Source organism: Callithrix jacchus, chromosome 9, assembly GCF_049354715.1.
Source record: "Callithrix jacchus isolate 240 chromosome 9, calJac240_pri, whole genome shotgun sequence".
NCBI classification, from domain to species: Eukaryota; Metazoa; Chordata; class Mammalia; order Primates; family Cebidae; genus Callithrix; species Callithrix jacchus.
Genome location: NC_133510.1, coordinates 10,730,384 through 10,754,150, shown reverse-complemented (window position 1 = coordinate 10,754,150; position 23,767 = coordinate 10,730,384). Strand labels below are relative to the sequence as shown.

The 23,767-nt window shown below is 42.7% G+C and overlaps 2 protein-coding genes across 5 annotated transcripts in view; one reads left to right on the top strand and one right to left on the bottom strand.

The window, feature by feature from the left end:
* The window catches only part of DUSP16 (dual specificity phosphatase 16), a 92,924-nt gene extending 82,442 nt beyond the window's left edge, over positions 1-10,482 (bottom strand). For 2 of the 4 annotated variants that reach the window (XM_078338292.1, XM_009003308.5), the window contains exons 1-2: positions 9,731-10,482; positions 8,615-9,026 (exon numbers count right to left, since the gene is read on the bottom strand). The gene's annotated coding sequence lies outside the window, so the exon portion shown is untranslated. The remainder of the gene's footprint in view (positions 1-8,614; positions 9,027-9,730) is intronic. The other 2 variants (XM_078338291.1, XM_002752132.6) reach the window with 1 other exon arrangement.
* On the top strand, positions 10,293-12,179 carry LOC144577833 (uncharacterized). Its single transcript, XM_078338293.1, has 2 exons — positions 10,293-10,648; positions 11,131-12,179. Exons 1-2 carry the CDS (start codon positions 10,295-10,297, stop codon positions 11,239-11,241), a joined length of 465 nt encoding a protein of 154 aa, XP_078194419.1. The 5' UTR covers positions 10,293-10,294; the 3' UTR covers positions 11,242-12,179.
* Positions 12,180-23,767: the final 11,588 nt, after the last annotated feature.

Here is a 23,767-nt window from a genome sequence, read left to right as displayed (position 1 = left end):
ACCAGCCTGACCAAAATGGTGAAACCCCATCTCTACTAAAAATACAAAAAACAAACAAAAATTAGCCGGGTGTGGTGGCATGCGCCTGTAGTCCCAGCTACTCAGGAGGCTGAGGCAGGGGAATTGCTTGAAGCTGGGAGGCAGAGGTTGCAGTAGGCTGAGATCGCACCATTGCACTCCAGCCCGGGTGCAATGAGAGAGACTCTGTCTCAAAAAAATAAATATTTTAAACATTTCTCAGTTTTTTTCTTTTTTTTTTTTTTTTGAGACAGAGTTTCGCTCTTGTTACCCAGGCTGGAGTGCAATGGCGTGATCTTGGCTCACCGCAACTTCCGCCTCCTGGGTTCAGGCAATTCTCCTGCCTCAGCCTCCTGAGTAGCTGGGATTACAGGCACACGCCACCATGCCCAGCTAATTTTTTGTATTTTTAGTAGAGACGGGGTTTCACCATGTTGACCAGGATGGTCTTGATCTCTTGACCTCGTGATCCACCCACCTGGGCTTCCCAAAGTGCTGGGATTACAGGCTTCTCAGTTTTAATTTCTAATGTTAAGTACTGATATAGTCAATATAAACAGATTTTGGGGGTCCTCAATAATTTTTAAGAGTATAAATGTGCCCTGAGATCAAAATGTTTCAAAACCATTTGTTTATACTACCACAAAAAAAGAACACTTTTAAGTATATGTATGTAAGAGAATGGGCACCTGAATATGAATCAGAAGATCTTGGTTCCAATTCTAGCACTACTTCTTACTTGCTCTAGGCCTTAGTTTCCTCACCTGTAAAATGAATAACTCAAGTCTTCTAAGGAAAACAGAGACAAAATATGTAAAAGCAATTTATAAACTACAAGGTACATTATTATTACAAGATCTCAAAGTTAAACATTTTAAACACTTCTTATGATGTTTTGTTCTTTTGTTTTTGAAACAAGTTCTCACACTGTTGCCCAGGCTGGAGCGCACTGGAGTTAACATGGCTCACTGCAGCCTTGACCTGCTGGGCTCAGGTGATCCTCCCACATCAGCCCCTTGAGTGGCTAGGACTACAGGTGCACACCACCACACCCAGCTAATTTTTTGTGAAGACAGGGATTCACAATGTTGCCCAGGCTGGTCTTGAACTCCTGGCCTCAAGTGATTCGCCCACCTCAGCCTCCCGATGTGCTAGGATTACAGGCATGAGCCACTGTGCCTGGCCTCTTATGATGTGTCTATGAAATGTTCCTTATTCCTAAAATTTTATTACCAAAAACAGAACTTACAGAAAATGCCAAGTGCAGCCTGGGAGCAGAGGATCACGCCTGTAATCCTAACACTTTGAGAGGCCAAAGCAAACGGATTACTTGAGATCAGGAGTTCAAGACCAGCCTGGCCACCATGGTGAAACCGCATCTCTACTAAAAATACAAAACTTAGCTGGGTGTGGTGGCGCATGCCTGTAATCCCAGCTACTTGGGAGGCTGAGGCAGAAGAATAGTCTGAACCCTGGAGGCGGAGGTTGCAGTGAGCCAAGATTGTGCCACTGTACTCCAGGTCTGGGTAACAGAATAAGGCTTGGTCTCAAAAAAGAAAAAAAAAGCCGAGTGCAGACTTTCAATTAGCCAATTAGCTCAAATGTCCATGCATATCATTTTATTTTATTTTATTTTTGCAGAGATGGAGTCTCACCATGCTACCCAGGCCGGTCTCAAACTCCTGGCCTCAAGCGATCCTCCCACCGCAGCCTCCCAAAGTGCTGGGATCACAAGAATGAACCATCACACCCAGCCCAACAACATAATTTTATTGCATTAAATTTCTTCCACCCTACAGTTATAATTGGTTATATATTTTAACTCATTATAAGGGACATTTCCAAATATACACAAATGTACAGAAAATAAAAAACCCCAACATACCCATTACCCAGCTTCAACAATTTTCAAAAATTTACCAATACTCTTTTATTCATTTCCCACTTCTGTTTGTGCCTAACCTGAAGTTTTTTAAAACAAATATTAGGCATCACTTTATTTTGTCTGTAAGTACATCCATATGTATTTTTAACACATGAGAATATTTTAACACAACCACAATACCACTATTATAGCTGAAAACATTATGGTTATAACTATTAAATATCACCTAATATATATTCCATTTTCAAGTTTTCCAATTTTCTCAAAAAAAAGTCTGTTAGTTTTTGGTTGGTTGTATTATCAAATTATCATTCTTACCAATTCTTTTTCAAGTGAATCCAAGATATTTAAGTAAAGCTAGGAAGGAAGAGGAAATAATATCATGTTTCATATACTATGTACAGTTTACAAAACCAGTCAAGAACTATCTTCCCCAGGAATTTGCTTCTCTACCACTCAAACAACAACACAAAATAAAACAAGCAACAACAAAAAATAAACCCACTACAAAATAAGCCAGCATGGCAATACGTATACCTTAGTATTCTGAGAAGTGATGCGAAGAGGACACAGCTCAGATGCTCGGAGAGGGAAGGAGCTGCTACACTATGAGCAAAAAAAGGTAACTGGAAACACTATGAGCAGAAAAAGGTTTTGGAAAGGAGGAAAGTCAGGTCAGCGGCAGGGTCAAAGCTGGAGGTGAGGTCACGAGTTCTAGAGTGAGCATATGGCTCAAACGAGAGACCCTGCCCAAGACTGCAAGTCAACACCTTGCAAGTTGCAACTGAAAGCTCAAAAAACAGTGCTCTAAGCTAGAGATATAATGGAACTGCTATAAAAGCAACAGTTGTTAAGAACTGATTAAAATTATTAGGCAAACATTTTCAAAAGCCTACTCTACTGGGCACTATCCTAGGATATAAAGTGTATATTTTAAAAATTAGTATACAACGTACACCATAAGTAGCATATACTTCTCTCCACATCTTTCCCCATTTAAGTAAAATAATGGCTATATTATTGTCTTGCCATACCATTATAATTTATTTTTTCTATAAATACAATTTGCCCAATCACAACATTACACAGACATTAAAACAAACTGAATTCTGTCTTTCCCAAATATTTTTGAGGAGTGCAAGTCATGTTAACTTTTATCACACCTACCACAAACCCACAGCACTTACAGCTATAATTCTTTTCTAAATTAAGGCCAAGCATGGTGGCTCACACCTGCAATCCCAATGCTTTGGGAGGCCGAGGTGGGAGGATTACTTGAGCAGTTCAAGACAGGCTGGGCAACACAGCAAGACCCTGTCTCCACAAAAAATAAAAAATAGCTTGGTGTGGTTGCTCATGCTTATAATCCCAGCTGTTTGGGAGGCTAAGGTGGGAGAATCCCCTGAACCAAGGAGGTCCAGGCTGTAGTGAGCTATGATTACATCGCTGCACTCCAGCTTGGGCAACAGAGCAAGATCCTGTCTCAAAACAAAACAAAATAAAATAAAATAAGCATTTAGTGTAGGAGGAAAGCAAGAGAGCACTAAAGAATTTCCTGTCCGGGCGCGGTGGCTCAAGCCTGTAATCCCAGCACTTTGGGAGGCCGAGGCAGGTGGATCACGAGGTCAAGAGATCGAGACCATCCTGGTCAATATGGTGAAACCCCGTCTCTACTAAAAATACAAAAAAAAAAAAATTAGCTGGGCATGGTGGCGCGTGCCTGAAATCCCAGCTACTCGGGAGGCTGACGCAGGAGAATTGCCTGAACCCAGGAGGCAGAGGTTGCGGTGAGCCAAGATCGCGCCATTGCACTCCAGCCTGGGTAACAAGCAAAAACTCTGTCTCAAAAAAATAAAAAAAGAATTTCCTAGCTTGTCTTAAAATTGTTTCCCATAGGTTTATCTCAAGTATATTGCAGATGAAAATTGGTTAGGTGCATACAGAATAATTCTTGAGGGATTTGGTTCTATAGATACATTTAATATCAACCCTTTTTAAAATCCTTTACCTTAATTTCACCTATAAAAAAGTTTTGCTCGTCACAGTGGCTCATGCCTGTAATCCGTGCACTTTGGGAGACTAAGGCAGGAGGACTGCTTGAAGCCAGGAGTTTCAGACTACACTGAGCTATGATCGCTCTACTGCCCTTCAGCCTGGTGACAGAGAGAGACCTCATCTCTTAAACCAATTAAGTTTAAAACTACAGAAAGAGTGAAGAAGGGCACGTATTTCTTAAAGAATGCTTGAGAAGAACAAAATGTGCCCTAACGCATGAAATAGCTCCTGATAATATCAGTTTTTAGTTGACCACTATGAAGGCCATCTTCTAAACAATAACAAAACAAATCTGGCAGTCAAATAACTACAGGAAAATCAAGACTTCCCCACTTTGGAACATTTTTGCTTCAGGTTTTTACTATTTATAGAAATACAGGAAAAAATATGCCACAGGGACAAGAGCTAAACAGGTGTCATCCCTTACCCTATTTTGTCTATTTGTAATTAAGCCCAAGTTTATTGTCTGTATATATTGTCTGAAATATTGAATGTTTTCATACAAAACAAACTATCTTTGAAATTTAGCTTCACTTTATGAAACTATTGTGACTATTTTTCCTAACAGAGAGTCTAACCTAAGAATATATCCCAATACATGAAAACGCTAACTGAACAGTAAACAATCATATTAATCCTATTGTAAAAAACATGAGATTCTTAGCAAACAGCAGCAAAAGAATTGTGGATAACTTAATGAGGCATTAAAAAAAAAATCTAAATTTCCATGCCTGACCTAAAAAAAAGTCACATAGGTTTCTTTTTCTTTAATTCACATTTCTTTTTTAAAAAGCTAAAGTTAATGTGATTTCTATTCAGATTCGTTTGGACTGCACATGAATATTAAAAAGTTACAACATGAACACTATTCATTAGGCTATCAAAGGCAAAGCAGGTGATTCACAGAATAAATGTCATGTATTGACCCTGATCATTATCTTCACTACTGACCACTATTTGACGTCACTTTTTTAATGTACTGTTAACTTGCGATTGTCTTTTCTGGTTTACTGCCCTGTCTTCTCCCACTAGAATGTAAGTTACATACAGGCAAAAACGTTCTCTTATTTTCCACTGTATAGCCAGGGTCTACCACTTGGTAATTTGCTGAATGAGATGATGAATAGCTTCCGCCTTTGACCTCCCCCACTTCCTTCTCTCCATACACATGTTAACCAATCTTTAAGGCCAGGGTCAAACTCTATTATCTCTATGAAGATTACCTCCTCGAGCCCTCTTTCTCTTTTGTACTTGAATTTGGCAAGTGCCAAATTCTTTAAAATTTCTTTTAAATTTTATTTAAAATTTATTTTAAAGCCAATCAAGCATGAACTAGTTTTTCCTGTGAAATCTTATTAACTAGTTCCTTTCATTTGCATATGCATCTCCCCTAAAATTCTTAAAATCCTGTTCTCCCTAAGAACATGGACCAATGTCCCCAACTTTTGGCATCCATCTCAGCACATGTAAATACTATACTATTAACAAATGTTTTGCTTGATTTATACTGGTAGTTAATCCAGAAATTCAGTTAATAATTTCAGCTTTTTAGCGGGACATGGTGGCTCAGGCCTGTAATCCCAGCACTTTGGGAGGCTGAGGTGAATGGATCACCTGAGGTCAGGAGTTGGAGACCAGCCTGACCAACATGGAGAAACCCCATCTCTACAAAAAATACAAAATTAGCCAGGCGTGGTGGCACATACCTGTAATACCAGCTACTCAGGAGGCCAAGGTAGGAGAATCACTTGAATCTGGGAGGCAGACAGGTTGCAGTGAACTGAGATCACGCCACTGCACTGCAGCCTGGGCAACAAGAGTGAAACTCATCTCAAAAAATGATAATAATAATTTCAATTTTTTATAATGTATCCCTCCCTTCCAAATAACTCAAAATAGGCCATGAGATTACAGTGAATCTTTTTTATTTCTGAGAATTTTAAATTTGACATTCTCATATAATTAATGCACATAATGTATCCATCACTCTCCCTCAAGATTAAATTTTTCTTTTTTTTTTTTTTTTTTTTTGGAGATAGGGTCTTGCTGCTCTGTTGCCCAGGCTGGAGTGCAGTGGTGAAATCATACTTCACTGCAGCCTTGACCTCCTGGGCTCAGGAGATCCTCCCACTTCAGCCTCCCGAGTAGCTGAGACCACAGCTGTGTACCACCATACCTGGTTAATTTTTTGATTTTCTATGGAGACAAGGTCTATGTTGCCCAGGCTGGTCTCAACACCCAGGCTCAAGTGATCCTCCTGCCTCAGTCTCTCAAAGTGCTGGGATTATAGGAGTAAGCCACCATGCCTGGACTACATTTTTTAATGTAATAAAAAATCTTGTGACTTTTTGGCAATAACTATAATGATGTTTCTAACCCAAATCAAGAAGGGCGTGAAGTTTCATTACTCTCTCTTGTTGCTGAGGTTGAGGGCATTTTCCCATTTATTCCTCTTTCTTTTAATGCCAAGATTATTCCATTCCCTTCCTTACTGATCACACCCCTAGCAAGCTTTTATTATTTCTTTGTACCTGTCCAACGTAATCTTACATCCTTCTTTTGAGCCACTGTTTCCTACAGTTATTTATTTGAGTTAAAATTCTAACTCCCCATCTCAATCCATCTGGATATGAGAAGTGCCTCTTCTTAAAATCTGAGCCTGCTTCTTTAAATTCAGCCAACCTTTATAAACCTCTTTCACATAGCCAACCCTTAATCATCAAGGATAATGAAATGCATACAAATAACAGATTGTCTACAACACAAGACAATCAGGAAAAAATTGACATCTGGCTTTGGAATTTATCATATGTAGCTTTGGGCAAGACTTATTTTCCTAATTATGTTTTTGTTTAAGCCAACATTCAGATTTTCTTTTATGATGGTGAGTTATCTGTTCTAAAATTTGATCAGTAAATTTCTTTTGAAGCCAATCAAGCATCAACAATGGTTTTTCCTGCGAAATCTTTTTAACTAGTTCCTTTCCTCTGTTGAAATCTGTCATAAAATCTGTTTTGTGTCCTCTAAGTTATCTGCTTGTTTTCTTGGGATTCTGATCCAAATCAGTTCACCTGTATTAATTTACTTCTTCAAACTAAAGTACCATTTGCTTGAGAACTCAACGCATTTTAAAAAACACCGAATGTTCAGTGAAATTTTTAGTTCAGGTAACACAAGGTAGAAAACTATTTCTGTCTAGGAAAACTTGGGAGTTCTAGGATAAATTATTAGCAAATTGTATTTAGTAGAATTTTAGGATTAGCTGAAAATTGAAAAAAAAATTTAATACTGGAGAGCTATATAAGTCTGCTTCATGACTATATTAATCCCACATGCTAAAAACTGTATGAAATTAAATTCCCAATACAGGTATTTACAGAAAACAGCATCAAAACAAACTCACACATAAATCCTGCCTCTTCTCCTGACCCCAACCTAAACTTTGCAACCTTCACACATACCTACTCTCCTCCCCCCCATCTCAGCCTCACTTCCACTCTCAACTATCCCACAAATACTTTTTAAATGTATAGGAAAACGTAAAAGAACTGGAGTAACAGGATCTCCTCTTTTGCTGCCTCCTCAGTTACTGCCATTAAGCTTTTGGTCCAAGAGACTCTAACCCCCAATTTTACATGACTATTTTTATTTCATAGGTACTCACATTCACCAAACTGAACCAAAGAACAAGAACATTCTAAATGAAAAAGGAACAAAACTGGATAATTCTGCAGTTCTGTCCCTAGCCCCCTCCATAATCAGGCACTATGTGAAACACCTAAGTAAAATAAGTATAATTTTCAGACAAATGAGATATTTTACTTTGAGTTGCTGATACAGCGGAGGTTAATACTAAGAAAAATTAATTACCACAGTTTACACTTTTTATATCTGAATGTACATTTATAGTACCTGAACCAAGTTATTTTCAATACAATATTCACCGTATTAACAGAATTCAAAATAAGCTCCTTTCTAATTTTCCTCCATGTAGACTTTTGCTAAGTGCAAAAATTATTTTACCTAAAATCCACCTCTTGGGCTGATGTTATTTAGCCCATATTTTTACATAAGATGGTAAATGTTAGGAAAATTTAAAAAACAATTTAATGCAACTTTCCACCTTGTCTTCAAACTCAGTAAATTCCACAATTTTAAAAAACAACCTTTCGCGGTGCCTACTCACATTTTTACTAAAATCTCTACACAAAGCCATACATTCTGTTTTTCATTTTACTTCTCCAAGCTGCTGCCCTTCACCAAATAGACTCCACGAGCCTCCCAAGTGGTATCCACCAATACATGCGTTTCTCAAGGAGAAGTAATTAAAGAGTAATTAGTCCAATTGGTACGAAATCTTTTAAAAATTTACCTTAACTTTAACAAGCCCTTTTCTTGATGGAGATTTAACAGCATAAATCCTAATGAAACGGTTGTCCTTTACGTGGACTCTCCATCAGCCCCATCAGGTGAGTGGCATAGAGAGGCATTTTTCTGATAGTCTCAGTTCCCCAAACCCTAGTCATAAGCTTTTGCTCGGATGGTAAATTTCTTTCTCTCTCTCTCTCTCTCTCTCTCTCTCTCTCTCTCTCTCTCTCTCTCAGACACACACACACACACACACACACGCGGAAAAGAAGGAAGAGAGAAACATACCTGGTTATTTTCTAAACAGGTTTGATAGGTCTGGTTCACTTGTAAGAGCAGAGTGTTTACTTATAATCTTTTAAAACAGAAGTGGCAGCCAGGGCACTGGGTAAATAAAAACTTCACCGAGTTTTAAAACCCTGCATCTTAACTCACTTCCCTTTGGTTCAAGGGGACGGCACAGCAAACCCCACGGCAAATGAGATTATGCAACAGGTTTTTTTCCTCCACACCTTACTCATCACAGGCTGGTTAGAGGTGTGCTTTCTCCAATCTGAGACACACGACTTCAAAACGCCAAGAATCCTTGCAGTTGATGTTCCCTGAACTTCTTTAGGATGTTGCGGTGTCCATTCATTTTCAGATCCACTGTATTTCCTCTGGTTCACTACCGGTATTCTTTAGGAAACAGACCCAGCATCTGAAAATATTTCCCTCTGTGGTGTTTCATTACGCGAAAGTACACGTGATACACAGACCCTGGGCTTTTTTATTTCTCACGTTTTGCAGCTAGTGTAAATAAAGAAGTCACTAGGCGTCGGGCCCCCCAACGCCAAGACTCATCCCCTGTCGGAAAATTAAGGGCTTTTTTGGTTGGTTGATTACAGAAAGCAGCACCGTCACCACCCAGGTGGCCTCGCTGCTTACACCAAAGGCGAACTGGGGATAATGGGAACAGTCAGGCCGGGGCCCCACTTGGCAGGCGTGTTGTGTAACAGTCGCGCCTGGAAGTGAACAGCTTCGCCCGCGAAGGTGCCGCGTCCCGCGGCGGCCGCGCCTCTCGGAGGGGCCCGGTCCGAGCCCGCTCGCCGCGCAACAGCCGGGGGCGCACCCACTGCGACCCCGCGCCGGCCGCACGCCCCCTTCCCGCTCGGGCCCGCCGCGGGCCAGGCCTACACCCCAGCTTCAAACGCTCCTGCGGCCCCCGGCCGTGGTCGCCCCCTCGCCGCTCCCGAAAGGGTGGTCGGTACGCCGGGGAAGGCAGAGCCGGCGGGGCAAGAGCACGGCGCCCGGGGCCGGGAATCGGGACGCGCCGCGGAGCGTCCATGCGGCCGGGCGGGAGGGCGCCCCGGGCCCCGCACCCTCCCGCCTGCACACCCCGCGCGGCCCGCCGAGGCCACTTACTTTTGGGGCCGCCGACCTCCCAGTTCCCTCAGAGGGAAACGAAAGTTGTCACGGCGTCTCCCCTCGGGCCCCTCTCGCCTCCCGGGCTTGAGAGGCGCCGCCGCGGAGCCGAGAGGGCGGCTGCGCTCCAGCTCGCGTCCCGTCCCGTCGCTCTCCTCCTCGTCCTCTTTTCACTATATTATCTTCTCCTTCTCTGAGGGGCGGGTGGGGGCGGGAGGCTCAGGAAGAGAGGAGACGCTCGCAACTTTTCTTCACTCTTTCTCTTCCACAGTCCCCCCAGCCAGCCTTCAAAAAAAATGTCGAAAGGGATGAAGAACTTAGGGAGGTAAAGGTGGGGGGCCGCGTGGTGAAAGCGGGGGTTGGGGGGAGTGAGGGGTGGCAATAATCGTTTAAAAAACTGATTAAAGTCCCCCAAACAGTGATACATAGAAAGAGGGGGAAAGGCTGGGGGGGGTGGGGGGTTGGGGGAAAGAGAAAGAGCCGCTGGTCAGGAAACTTCAAGCGCGGATGAGGTCATTGGTTTAAAAATAAAGAGATGGCGTCACTTGAAACCAATCCCAGTGAATGAACTCAGCGGAGCCCCGGGGAAAGGAGGAGACAGGCGAGGGCAGGGCGGTGGGCGCCGGGCGGGGCCGCGCGCCCGCCTGCCCGCCCATCCCGCGGACGCCGGAGCCCCGAGCGCGACTCCGCGCCTCGTTCCGGCCGCTTGGGGAGGGGTCAGGTCATGTTCCCTTCCAGTGTCCGGCGACTCTGAGGCAGGTTCCGCGGGCGCCGCTGGGAGGAGCCGGAGCTGCCGGAGGAGGCGGCCCCGAGGCCTCTTCCCCCTCCTCTCCCTCCTCCTCCTCCTCCTCCTTCCGGGCCCGCGCCCCCGCCGCCCCCCGGGCCAGGGTGTCCGCCTCCAGCGCTGCGCTGCAGCAGGTATCGGAGGGTTTTCCCCGCACCCAGACGCAGACCCTTTCCCTCCTTCTTGAGCTGTTTCCAGCTGCCTCACCAACGTCAAAAAACGCAAACACTGATTTGAGAGAATTTCAGTCGCTCTCTTAAAAGTCTGAGGAATGCAAAAGACAAAGTTCTGCCGTTTCTCAGTAGAGAAGTTACAGGTATTTCAAGAAAAATCACACTGCCGTTGACAGGCTTTCAGCCATCTCTATGTTTGTGGTTGAAAACCCCCGCGTAAATATTCCTAAATTACTTTACTTTGCCTGTATTTGCAAAGAGGAGGATAAGGAGCCTAGATTCTCTTTGAAAATGTTTTCTACAGGAGGCAGCGCAGAAACGTCTTTAAATCAGACCAGGGGTTCACTGCCTTTTGAGAGGTACAAAACCCTTGTTGATTTGACTCCACATACCTCTTGCATTTTATTATTTGAATTCATTAAAATTGCTTTTTTTTTTTTTAGATGACATTATGCACTTTGGAAAACGAGAGACCTGAGGTGGTGACAAACGAGGACTTGGAATTACTGAATAGGACAATGGGAGCTTTATTTCAATGTTCTTTGAGCATTTAAGCATGAAGCTGCTTCTAGTGAGAAGTGCTCACGTGGATATCACATAACAAAGATGTGATTAATGACGGAAAAGCACCCTGCGAGTGGACTGCTCCATGAGCCAGAATTTATGTGTTGGAATAATCTAACTCCTAAAAGACTCCGTTTGCGATGTGCCTGATTGGGACACTGGCCCCTAAAGACACTGTTGTGGGATATCCATATGCACCCTGCCTAAAGCACTTTGTTTTCATTGGCAAAAGAACTGAGAAGCGGGTTTGGGTGGGTTAGAAAGATAATACACCCCTTTTGCTACTTTTCTGCCTTTAAATCCTGCAACTGAAGGGCATTCCTTATGACTGGTAATCATTGAAGGTTAGTGTTGCCGGGTAAGGCTCCGGCTTTTATAGGAGGGAGGAAAGTCCATTTGAAGATGGGAGGCATTGCCAGCACCTCTGGCGGTAGGTAAAGCCCGAAGGCCACAGTGCAGAAGCAACTCTGAGCCGGTGCCTCTGGCCTCCTGAAGACTTCTGCTAGGGAAAGCAAATCTCTCCCACTGCTTCCTGTCCTCTGGTGGCCAGGAGGTGTTACTGCAGCTTCCTTGGGATTATTTGTGCTCTACCAGGAAACCCCTAAAAATCTAACTGTAGACCTTTGTTGGAGGTGTTGGGATTTTTAGGAAGGAAGGAGAAGATAGTCCTTTTACTAGTGGTACAGAGCATGGATCTTGCCTGGAGAAAAGATTCATGAGAATTCATGATATCCCCTTTGCATGCCATAGTTCCAGTAACCTTGCTTTAACTGACATGGCTTGAAATCTTTCTCCCCTTTCATCCTCATTACAATTAAATTTGTGTAATGTATGCATGTGGTGCCATCATAGCTATCATGGAAGCCTCTCGGGGTATTTCATCTATTTCTGGAAAAAAGACATAGATTAAAGTTAATTAAAAGCCAAAGCACTGATTGAGTGATGTACAATATTGGTTAAAAGAGTCGGGGGAGAAAAGGAGCGATGCACCCTGCCTAAAGCACTTTTTTTTCATTGGCAAAAGAACTGAGAAACGGGTTTGGGTGGGATTATCGGGGAAGGCACCTTATGAAGAGTTTTGACCTTATCCTTGAAGGATAGTTAAGATTCAGTTTGCAGTGAAGAAGCCGGTGGAGGGACGATTCCAGAGGGCAAATGGCAATGAGCCAAGACATGGAGGTGGAATGAATAATGAGTAAGGTGTACTCAGGTGAGAGAAGAGCAAACCCTTCCAGTAGCAGTAGAGCGCAGTGGCTCACGTCTGTAATCCCAGCACTTTGAGAGTTTGAGACGGGCAGATCACCTGAGTTCCAGATTTGAGACCAGCCTGACCAGCATGGTGAAACCCTGTCTCTACTAAAAATACAAAATTAGCGGGTCATGGGAGCACACATCTGTAATCCCAGCTGCTAGGGTGACTGAGGCAGGAGAAACACTTGAACCCGGGAGGTGAAGGTTGTGGTGAACCGAGATTGCAGCAATGCACTCCAGCCTGGGCAACAAGAGTGAAACTCCATCTCAAAAAAAAATGGTATGTAGCAATTAGGTGTGAGGTCAAATTTAAGAGATACAGAGGCAGATTGTGGACATACTTGAATGTGAAGATAAATAGATTGTTACCTGCCCAGCAGGTGAAGGGGAAATCACTAAAGAAGTTGACTTCACTGAAGAGTATCTTTCTCTTTCTTCCAGTGAGAACAGCTTTACATATACTAACAATAAATATGTGGAAGCCGAAATTAAAAACACAGAACCATTTACAATTGCCCCAAAGAATGTGAAATATTTACATATACATCTAACAAAATGTACAGGATCTGCGTGCTGAAAATTATAAAATGCTGATGAAAGAAATTAGACAAATAATTGGAACGGCATATCATGGATTGGAAGAATCAATAAACATGTCTTTCCTTCCCAAATTGATATATAGATTTAACATAATTCCCATCAATACCCCAGCAAAGTTGTTGGGTTTTTGTTTTTGTTTTTGTTTTTTTGAGATGGAGTTTCGCTCTTGCTACCCAGGCTGGAGGGCAATGGCGCAATCTCGGCTCACCGCAACCTCCGCCTCCTGGGTTCAGGCAATTCTCCTGCCTCAGCCTCCTGAGTAGCTGGGATTACAGGCACACACCACCATGCCCAGCTAATTTTTTTATTTTTTTAGTAGAGACGGGGTTTCACCATGTTGACCAGGATGGTCTCAATCTCTTGACTTCGTGATCCACTCGCCTCGGCCTCCCAAAGTGCTGGGATTACAGGGTTTTTGTTTTTTTTTAAGAGTCTCACTCTGTCACCCAGGCTGGAGTACAGGAGTACAGCAGTGCCATCTTGGCTCACTGCAACCTCCGCCTCCCAGGTTCAAGCAGTTTTCCACCTTAGCATCCCAAGTAGCCGGGATTACAGATGTCTGCCACCAAGCCGGGCTAATTTTTGTATTTTTAGTAAAGATGGGGTTTTACCATCTTGGCCAGGCTGATCTTGAACTCCTGACCTTGTGATCCACCCATCTCAGCCTCTCAAAGTGCTGGGATTACAGGCATGAGCCACCATGCCCAGCCAGATTTTGTAGTCATAGGCAAGCTTAAACTAAAACAGTGTCCAACACATTTAGAGGGCTGAGTGAGTGCTACATTCCCCCAGGACACAGGAAGAGTTCATATACTAGGGCACCAGCAAGGCAGGAACTCCAAGATTTACAATCAGATAATCTAGAAAGAAGCTATTTTTGCTTCAGTACATGTAAGTGTGTGGTTTAGTACTATTTTTAGTTAGAGTTAAATATGGGGAAGGAGCACCAGAATTGCTAGTTACAATTAACTACGGGGGAGGAACACCATCATCCCTAGTGTTTAGACCCTCTTAGGGTCTTACTTAATCCATCCTTGGCTGAAGTTTATTCATTCATTGGACAAACAGTGATTGAGTGCCTACTACCCGTATGTGCCAGGCACTGCACCTAGCTCTGGGAATATGGTTATAGATAAGATAGGTAAGGCTCCCTTTCTCATGAAACTAACATTCCAGTGGAGAGACAAGACAATTACTCTAAGCCAATAAACAAAATCAATGGCCTGGACTGTGATAAGATGGACTACACAGGGAAAAAACTGGGCGAGGTGATAGTGAATGGCTTAGGGTAGGGGTGAAGGTGGTGGGAGAAGTTCAAATGAAGAGGGGACATTTGAACTGAGACCTGAAGGAGGGCAACAGGGGAAGTGGTCAGGGTAGAGGAAACAGGTCACTCTGAGACCCTTCAGCAGAAACAGAGTGACTTGTAGAGAGTTGGTGTGTTCCCAGAGCCGAGGGAGGCCAGTGGGGCACAAAAGTATAAAACGAGTGGGCAGAAGCCAGACTATGGAACACCTTATAAGGTACTACGTAGTCTGATGTACAGAGTTCAGATTCTATTCTAAAAGATTTAAGCAGTGAGTACATGATCTGATTTATGAAGAGGATATTTGCAAGTAAGTAAGCGTAAAAGATTTTAGAGAGCTTTTTTTTTTTCAAGCAGATAAAGGCTGTTTTATTTGAATGATGGGTCTATGTAATTACTGAGGCCACTGTGTACAGATAAGAAAGGAGAAGCTTTATTTCTTTATCTCTTTCTCCTTGGACACCATCTTGATGATCTCCTCCTGTTTGGCCTGGAGGCACTCATCATGGAGCTTGCATGCTTCCTTAGTCTTAGGCTGGTGGGCCTCAGCCTGGTCTGCCAGCAGCTTCTGGTAGGACTCGTCTACCTTCGGCTTGCGGATGATTCCATGAGTATCCGCTTGTTTCTTGACACAATCCCTTTCGCCACCTGGTACAGACTGTGATTCATGTGGCAATCCATCTTCTTAGATTCACAATATCTTCTGAGCAGCTGGCACGGAATCCTTAGTCTCCTCATCTAGATAATCTTCTCTGGCATTCGGCCATTGGCTGTACCCTCTTGCTTACCTATGCCCATGTGCCTGCTCTTCTGGTGGGCCAAGGTTTTTCTGGCATCAAGGAGCCCAGGAGTGGACAGGCACAGGCTTGCAGATGACCAGCCATTGTTTGATCACTTCTGGATTTGCTGATGGGAGTTAACATTGGTCTTTTGGGGACCAACCAGACCTTAATGCCACAGCGAAGGACATTAGAGGCAAACCTCCTCTTAAGCCTGAGCACATGTATGGCTTCAACTGTAGCAACAAAAAGAATTTTAATACAGGCAGTGGCTCACGCCTGTAATCCCAGCACTTTGGGAGGCGGAGGCGGGTAGATCATGAGGTCAAGAGAACGAGATCATCCTGGTCAACATGGTGAAACCCCATCTCTACTAAAAATACAAAAAATTAGCGGGGCATGGTGGCACATGCCTGTAATCCCAGCCACTCAGGAGGCTGAGGCAGGAGAATTGCCTGAACCCAGGAGGCGGAGGTTGCGGTGAGCCAAGATCACGCCATTGCACTCCAGCCTGGGTAACAAGAGCAAAACTCTGTCTCAAAAAAAAAAAAAAAAAATATTCTATACTTTTTATGTAACTTAGCAGCTCCCTTTTCCAACAGGAAGAGAGTGTTTTTGACAATTTAGTTAATCTCCAGGGATCCTTTGAATGTTCCCAAGGCAAATGTTCTTAGCTAGGATTTGTGGATTCCTGGAGGTTACATAGATGGGCTCTAGAGGGTCTAAGAGCCCCCTAAAATTTGGGGCATATATGTTTTTCTGTGAGTGAGTCCCCAGCTTTCCACAAATTTTCTTTTCTTTTTCTTAATGAGATGGGGTCTCCCACTGCCCAGGCTGAAGTACATAATCATGTAGACGGCTCACTGCAGTCTTAACCTCCAGAGCTCAAGTAATCCTCCTGTTTCAGCCTCCTAAGTAGCTAAAACTACAAGTACACACCACTATGCCTGGTTAATTTTTAAAATATGTTTTTGTAGAGATGGGGTCTTGCTTTGTGCCAGGCTGGTTTTGAACTCCTGGACTCAAGCAACCCTCCTGCTTCCGCTTCCCAAACTGCTGGGGTTACAGGCATGAACCACCATGCACAGCTGCAACAAATTTTCAAAGGATCTTGTGACACACATAAAAAAGTAAGACCTACTTCACATTAAAGTCTCAGCTGTACTCTGGGGATAGTAGCTGCTATTGTTATCTTAGCATTCATGACACTGAACAAATTGCAGTTCTAGAAAGAAGCAAGTTCTGCCTCAAAGAAATGACACTGTGTTGGAGGAGGGCAATATTTACAGCAGAGTAGGAAGGAACTTCTTGGAAGAAAAATGTTACCTGTGTGATGTGAGAACTAGAAGATACCTAGGAAATGACCATCTCACTTCCATTACATGGAAGAAAATGAAGGTCCAGAGAGGTTAAGTGATTCCCCTAAGGTTGTATAGCTAGATGGGGACTAAAGAGGAATTAGAAAGAGGCCGCCAACACTCAGCACAGCACTCTGTGCTCCCCATGGAAAGGAAACAAAGAAACTGGACTCAATATTGAGCAAGTTTAATAGGAAATACATATTAAATTTCATTCAACTCAATTACACAAATGTATGCTCATTCCTAAGAAATGAGAAGGAAAGCAGGAAGTAAAGGAATTAAAAAATGTGTACGTTCTCAGTCCTGAAAGATGAAAAACATCAATGTTAAGATGTACAACCAAAACAAAGTAAACAGTAATTAACACTCTATTTTTTTTTTTTTTGACAGATTCTCGCTCTGTCACCCAGGCTGGAATGCAGTGGTCTGATCTAGGCTCACTGAAACCTCCATCTCCCGGGTTCAGGTGATTCTCCTGCCTCAGCCTCCTGAGTAGCTGTTATCACAGGCATGCACCACCACGCCCAGCTAATCTTAGTAGAGACAGGGTTTCGCCATTTTGGCCAGGCTGGTCTCAAACCCCTGACCACACGTAATCCACCCACCTCAACCTCCCAAAGTGCTGGGATTACAGATGTGAGCCACCATGCCTGACCAACACTATATTCTCAGTCCATATCTGATCTTTCTGTGGCAGATTTGTTAAACAGACCTAATAAGTTACAAAAGCTAGACGATTTTTCACTTAGCAATTTGGCAGTTATTTTAAAACCTGGTACTCCCACGGTTGAGCCGACAGTGTGGAGAAACAGACTTTCTCAGACTTTCTCAGCGCCACTGGTGAGAATATAAACTCGTATAACTCTTCTGAAGAGCAGTTTGGCAATATGTTTACAAGTCTTTAGAAATGCACACCCAACAATTCTACTTTAAGAATTTATCTATTTCCAAAGACATGAATGAGGATGTTAATCATAATGTAATAGCTAACATTTATTGAAAATTACCCCATTTAATTCTCATTTATCTTCCACGTTTACAGTTAACTTCCTCAGGGTTATATAACCAGTGGGACACCGTGGCTCACACCTGTAATTCTAGCATTTTGGGAGACTACGGCAGGTAGATCACTTGGGCTCAGGAGTTTGAGATCAGTCTGGGCAACATAGCCAGGCCGCGTATCTACAAAATCTTATAAAAAATTAGCCAGGTGCGGTGGCACATGCTTGTAGTCCCAGTTACTCAGGAGGCAGGAGGATCTCTTGAGCCTAGGAGGTCAAGGCTGCAGTGAGCTGTGACTGTGCCACTGCACTCCAGACTGGGCAACAGAGTGAAACCCTGTCTAAAATATCAAAGGATTTGGACTTTATTCAAGGCAAGCAGTGGAGGAGCCATTGACAGATGTTTAAGCAAGAGAGATCAGATTCACACTTTTCCATATAAAGAATGGTTAGGTGGGGCAGACATAAAGCACAACAGGAAACAATTGTACAAGTTAGAGAACTAAATGGAAATGAGAAGACAGATGCAAGATGTTGAAAAACTAGAATTAAAAGGACCTTGCAACCAGTGAGACATGAGCCGTTAAGGGGAGAAGCAGTGTCAAGGGTAACTCCCAGGTTTCTGAGCAAAGGGGTGGACGGTGGTGCGGCTTATTACGGGGAGAGAAAAGATAAGAAGCTGAATTTTAAGCATGTCAAATTCAAGGGACCTGTGGAACCTCAAGAGGAGTAAGCCATTGGATTTATCAATGTCTGAAGGTCAGAGGCAGTACCTGCGCAGGAGACACAGTTTTGGGATTCATTCACTGCATTTAGTTGCAGTCAGGAATGGTCAATGTGACCACTGGGAAAGTGAGACAAAAACTATGTTGGCAATCAAGGGAATTGTGAGGTTTAAAGTAGCTCCTAGGCTGGGCGTGGAGCCTCACGCCTGAAATCCCAGCACTTTGGGAAGCTGAGTTGGGCGGATCACCTGAGGTCAGAAGTTCGAAACCAGCCTGGCCAACATGGCAAAACCTTGTTTCTACTAAAAATACAAAAATTAGCGGGGTGTAGTGGCGTGCGCCTGTAATCCCAGCTACTCAGGGGCTGCGGCAAGAGAATCACTTGAACCCAGGAGGCGGAGGCTGCAGGGAGCCAAGATTGTGCCGTTGTACTCCAGCCTGGGCAAAAAGAGCAAACTCCATCCCAAAGAAACAAAAAACAAAAGAAGAAGAAGAAACTCATAGGGGGACTGAAGAGGAAAAACTAAAGAAGCAGAAAGGAAAGCAATGAAAATGGCTGTCACAGAAATAGAGCCAAGAAAGGGTTTCAAGCAGGACAAGAGTGTGTTTCTGGTGGGCCGATACCTCAGGGAAGCTCCATAAGACAAAGACGAAAATGTATTTCTTTGATTTAGCAATAAATTGACTGGGGAGAGAGTGGTTTTGCTGAAGGCAGTCTTGCAAAGGCAAGATTGCAATAAGCCGAAAAAGGAATAAGAAGGAATAAAATGGAAACTGAAATATAAACCACTCTTTCAAGAAGGTTGTTCAGAGAAGGAGAAAAATCGGATAATACCCTGTTAGAGGCAGATGTAGAATATTTAAACCCTTCAAAAATCCTAATGACCTGGCAAGCAGTCTAAGGTTTTGTTTTGTTTTAATAAAACAATTCATAACAAACAGGGGTTAGAAAAATGAGAAATGAGTATTTCCCAATTGCAATCTCAGGATGAGATTTTTGCTACTTACAGCTCAAACTTTATTTTTAATGTTAGGTGAAACACACATTTACAGCTCTTGTCAGAGTATTTTGACAAGTCTTTTAATAAATGTAAATTAAAATATTAAGAATAATAGGCCGGGCGTGGTGGCTCACACCTATAATCCCAGCACTTTGGGAGGCCAAGGCTGGTGGATCACAAGGTCAAGAGATCAAGACCATCAGGGTCAACAAGGTGAAACCCCGTCTCTACTAAAAATACAAAAATTAGCTGGGCATGGTGGCGCGTGCCTGTAGTCCCAACTACTCGGGAGGCTGAGGCAGGAGAATTGCCTGAACCCAGGAGGTGGAGGTTGCGGTGAGCTGAGATCGTGTCATTGCACTCCAGTCTGGGTAACAACAGTGAAACTCTATCTCAAAAAAAAAAAAAGAAGAAGAAGAAGAATAGAATTGTCACTTCTAACCTCAGGTGTATTTATCTTTTAAAAGGCTGAAAAGTATTTTAAAAATTTTTTAAATGGTGGTAGTAGGGGGAAAAGTAAATAAAAGGCTAAAAAGATTTATTAGCAATTGCTTATAATTTTTCTCTTTTTTTATTTTTTTCTTTTTATTTTTCTTTTCCTTTCGCTAGGAACTCATTATAATTTTTCTCAATTGTTGATCTACAACTCACCAAAAATTTAAATTTAAGTGGGAAATACCTTTTTTTTTTTTTTTTTTTTCCGAGTCTCACTCTGCTACCCAGACTAGAGTGCAATGGGGCCATCTTGGCTCACAGCAACGTCTACCAGCCAGGCTCAAGCAATCCTCCTACCTCAGCCTCCCAAGCAGCTAGAACTACAGGCATGCACCACCACACCTGGTATTTTTAGTAGAGACAGGGTTTTGTCATGCTGCCCAGGCGGGTCTCAAACTCCTGGGCTCAAGTGATCTTCCCACCTCAGCCTCCCAAAATGCTGGGATTACAGGCATGAGCCACCATGCCTGGTCCCTGTCTAATTTTTTATTCTGCCTCCAATTATCCTAAGGATTATGTCAAACTCTCACAAACTTCAGAAGGAAATTAAATATAATTCAATTTAGCAAGTAAAGGTTTTACAGCACCTTTACTAGAAAGTCCATGCATGAAGGCCAGGTGTGATGGCACATGTATATAGGCCTACCCAATCAGGAGGCTGAGGCGGGATGATCACTTAAGGCCTGGAGTTCAAGACCAGGCTGGGCAACATAGTGAGACCTTGTCTCTACAAAAAAAAAAAAAAAAAATTTTTTTTTAATTAGCTAGGCATGGTGGCTTGTACCTATAGACCCAGCTAGTGGGGAGGCTGAAGCAAGAGGATTGCTTGAGCCCAGCTCCAGATTACAGTAAGCCAACATTGTACCATAGCACTCTAGCCTGGATGACAGACAAAGACCCCATCTCTGGAAAAAAAAAAAAAAAAGAAAAAGAAGAAAGTTTGTGCAGGAATTGAAAAATTGAAGAATAGTAATAAAGATGTTGTAAAAGCCAAAAAATTATGAACCATTTCTTTTTTTTTTTTGAGATGGAATCTCACTCTGGAGTTCAATGGTGTGATCTTGGCTCGCTGCAACCTCTGCCTCCCGGGTTCAAATGATTCTCCTCTCTCAGCCTTCCAAGTAGCTGCAATTACAGGCCTGTGCCACCATGCCTGGCTAATTTTTGTATTTTTGATAGAGACGGGGTTTTGCCATATTGGCCAGGCTGGTCTCAAACCCCTGACTTCAGGCGATCCACCCAGCTCAGCCTCCCAAAGTGCTGGGATTACAGGCATGAGCCACCACACTCGGTCTAAATGAACCATTTCTTTCGGTGAGTTTTGCTTCTTTTCATCTGATCCACAAGAAAATAACTGGAATGAATACAGTAATGTCTTCTTTTCTTTTCTCTCTTTCAAAAGGGTCTCACTCTGTCACCCAGGCTGGAACCCAGTGGCATGTTCATGGCTCACTGCAGCCTCAACCTCCTGGACTCCAGTGGTCCTCCTGCCTCAGCCTTCTGAGTAGCTGGGACTACAGCCATGTGCCATCACGCCCAGCTAAGTTTTTTATTTGTAGAGGCAGAGTCTTGCTTTGTTGCCCAGGCTGGCCTCAAACTCCTGGACTCAAGCAATCCTCCCACCTAGGCCTCCCAAAGTGTTGGCATTATAGGCATGAGCCACTGCGCCTGGCCTCCTTTTTTTCTGATATAAATATTCTGTTTTTTAAAATTGCTGTTTTTGAAGGCCAGAGATTTTTTAATTTTTTTTTTCATTTTCTGAGTAAACGTGTCTCAGCGTACTAAGTTTTTAAATTCACAGTGGCTTTCCGGACTAACAGTGACAACATTCATTAACAACATTCATGTTTATAAATATAAACATTTACCTTAGGAACAGTCTTTAACCAGTAACTGAACCTCTTGTTCAACGTGGGTTAAACAGCAAGATGTGATATTCTGACCAAAAAGCAAAAACCAATTTTAATTAAAAATACTTTTTGAGTTTATGTAAAATCAAGTTTCTATTGTCTTGACACAAAAGATATATTCCTCTAGTTTAGATCACTTAGTTTTAAGAATATCTCAAACCACTATAGTAGTTTACTCTATTTCTAGTTACTATAAAGAAACCAGGAATGCAATGGATTTGAAAATAAACTATCACCATGTCAAATCAAATACACAACAAGCAGCTCTTTTGTACAAGGAATATTTTGAGGGCTTTTAACGCTCATAACCCCGAAGAGTTAGGTATCATTATTTTGTACTTTGCAGTGCAGGAAATTGAGGCTAAGAAGAGTTAGCATTTGCTCAAAGACAAATAGCTAGTAGCAAGTTAGAGCTTGAACCCAAGTTTTCCCACAAGGAGATTTTGTCGAGAAGATAAACAAAAATACAAATATAAATCACCCCAAATGTAAATTACCACAAACTTTGTTGAAAATAATATTACAAGAAATACCACTATCTTAGCACTTCTGTGATTACTGGTAAAACTTATCATTCAGATATGAGCTACAAAAGTTAGAAAAAAAATGAGAGTTTGCTGACCTGGGGCAGAAGATTCAGCTGGTGATAAATTTGCTCCACCACACACTGACTGTGTAGCTTGAGGGAAACATAGTCTCCTCATCTTCAAAATGAAGATAACATCAACCTTCCAGAGTTATTGTGAGGTTTAGATGAAGCTCCAAGTGGAGGGCCTAGCACACGTAGCAAATACTGCATACTGACTCCTTCCTTCTTAGGAAAGCCTTTCCATAGAAATGACTTAGACCTTGAACAATAGCTTGAGTTGAGATCTTAACAGAGAATGGGGAAGCTCATTTCAGGAAGAGAAAAGAAGCACAAGTCAGAGATGTAGCAGGGAAAACGTGTTTAAAATAGTTTACCTGATGCAGAACATTTGAGTTTAATAGTATGAAATAAGCCTGGAAAGCAGTTTGGGCCAAATTGCATCAGACCTCAGCCAAAGAATTTAGACTTTATATTATCAGTAGCAGGGAACGATGGAGAGTTTGGTTCTTTTGTTAACAGTATGCTTTATTGACCTTATGTTTTATTATAAAGCAACACGTGTTCATTGTAGAAAGTCTGTAAATTGGCCAGACTCGGGTGGCTCACACCTGTAATCCCAGCACTTTGGGAGGCTGAGGCAGGTGGATCGCTTGAGGTCAGGAGTTTCAGACCAGCCTCGCTAAAATGGCAATACCTTGTCTCTACTTAAAAAAAAATAAAAATTTATGGCCAGGCACAGTGGCTCATGCCTGTAATCCCAGCACTTTGGGAGGCCCAGACATATGGATCGCTTGAGGCCAGGAGTTTCAGACCAGCCTGACCAAAATGGTGAAACCCCATCTGTAGTAAAATACAAAATTAGCCAGGTGTGGTGGCACGTGCCTGTAATCCCAGCTACTTGGGAGGCTGAGGCAGGAGAATCACTTGAACCTGGGAGGCAGAGGTTGCAGGTGAGCTGAGATCTCGCCATTGCACTTCAGCCTGGGCAACAAGAGCGAAACTCTACCTCAATCAGTCAATCAGCCAATCAATCATTTTAGCCGGGTGTGGTGGCTCGGGCAGAGATTGTGCCACTGCAGTCGAACCTGCAAGAGAGCAAGACTCTGTCTCAACCAAAAAAAAAGAAAGAAAAAAAATGTAAATTGCAGAGAAGTGTAAAGAAAAATATACAAATCACCTTATTCAACAGTTACCTTGAGAGACAAAACTTTTTATTGTTTTATCCTTTGGTGGATATTTTTTCTCTTTTTTCAGTAGCTTTATTGAGTCATAATTAACAAAAAGAAATTATATAATCCAAGGTATACAATATGAATATCTGATGAACATATACATTGTGAAATGATTACAACAATTAAATTAACACGTCCTTCCTACCCGTAGTTACTATTTTCCTTTGGTGGTGTTTTTTTTGAGACAGAATTTCACGCCTGGGCTTTGGTGGTATTTTGATTGAGGTTTTTTTCGTTTTTTGTTTTTTCGAGATGGAGTCTTGCTC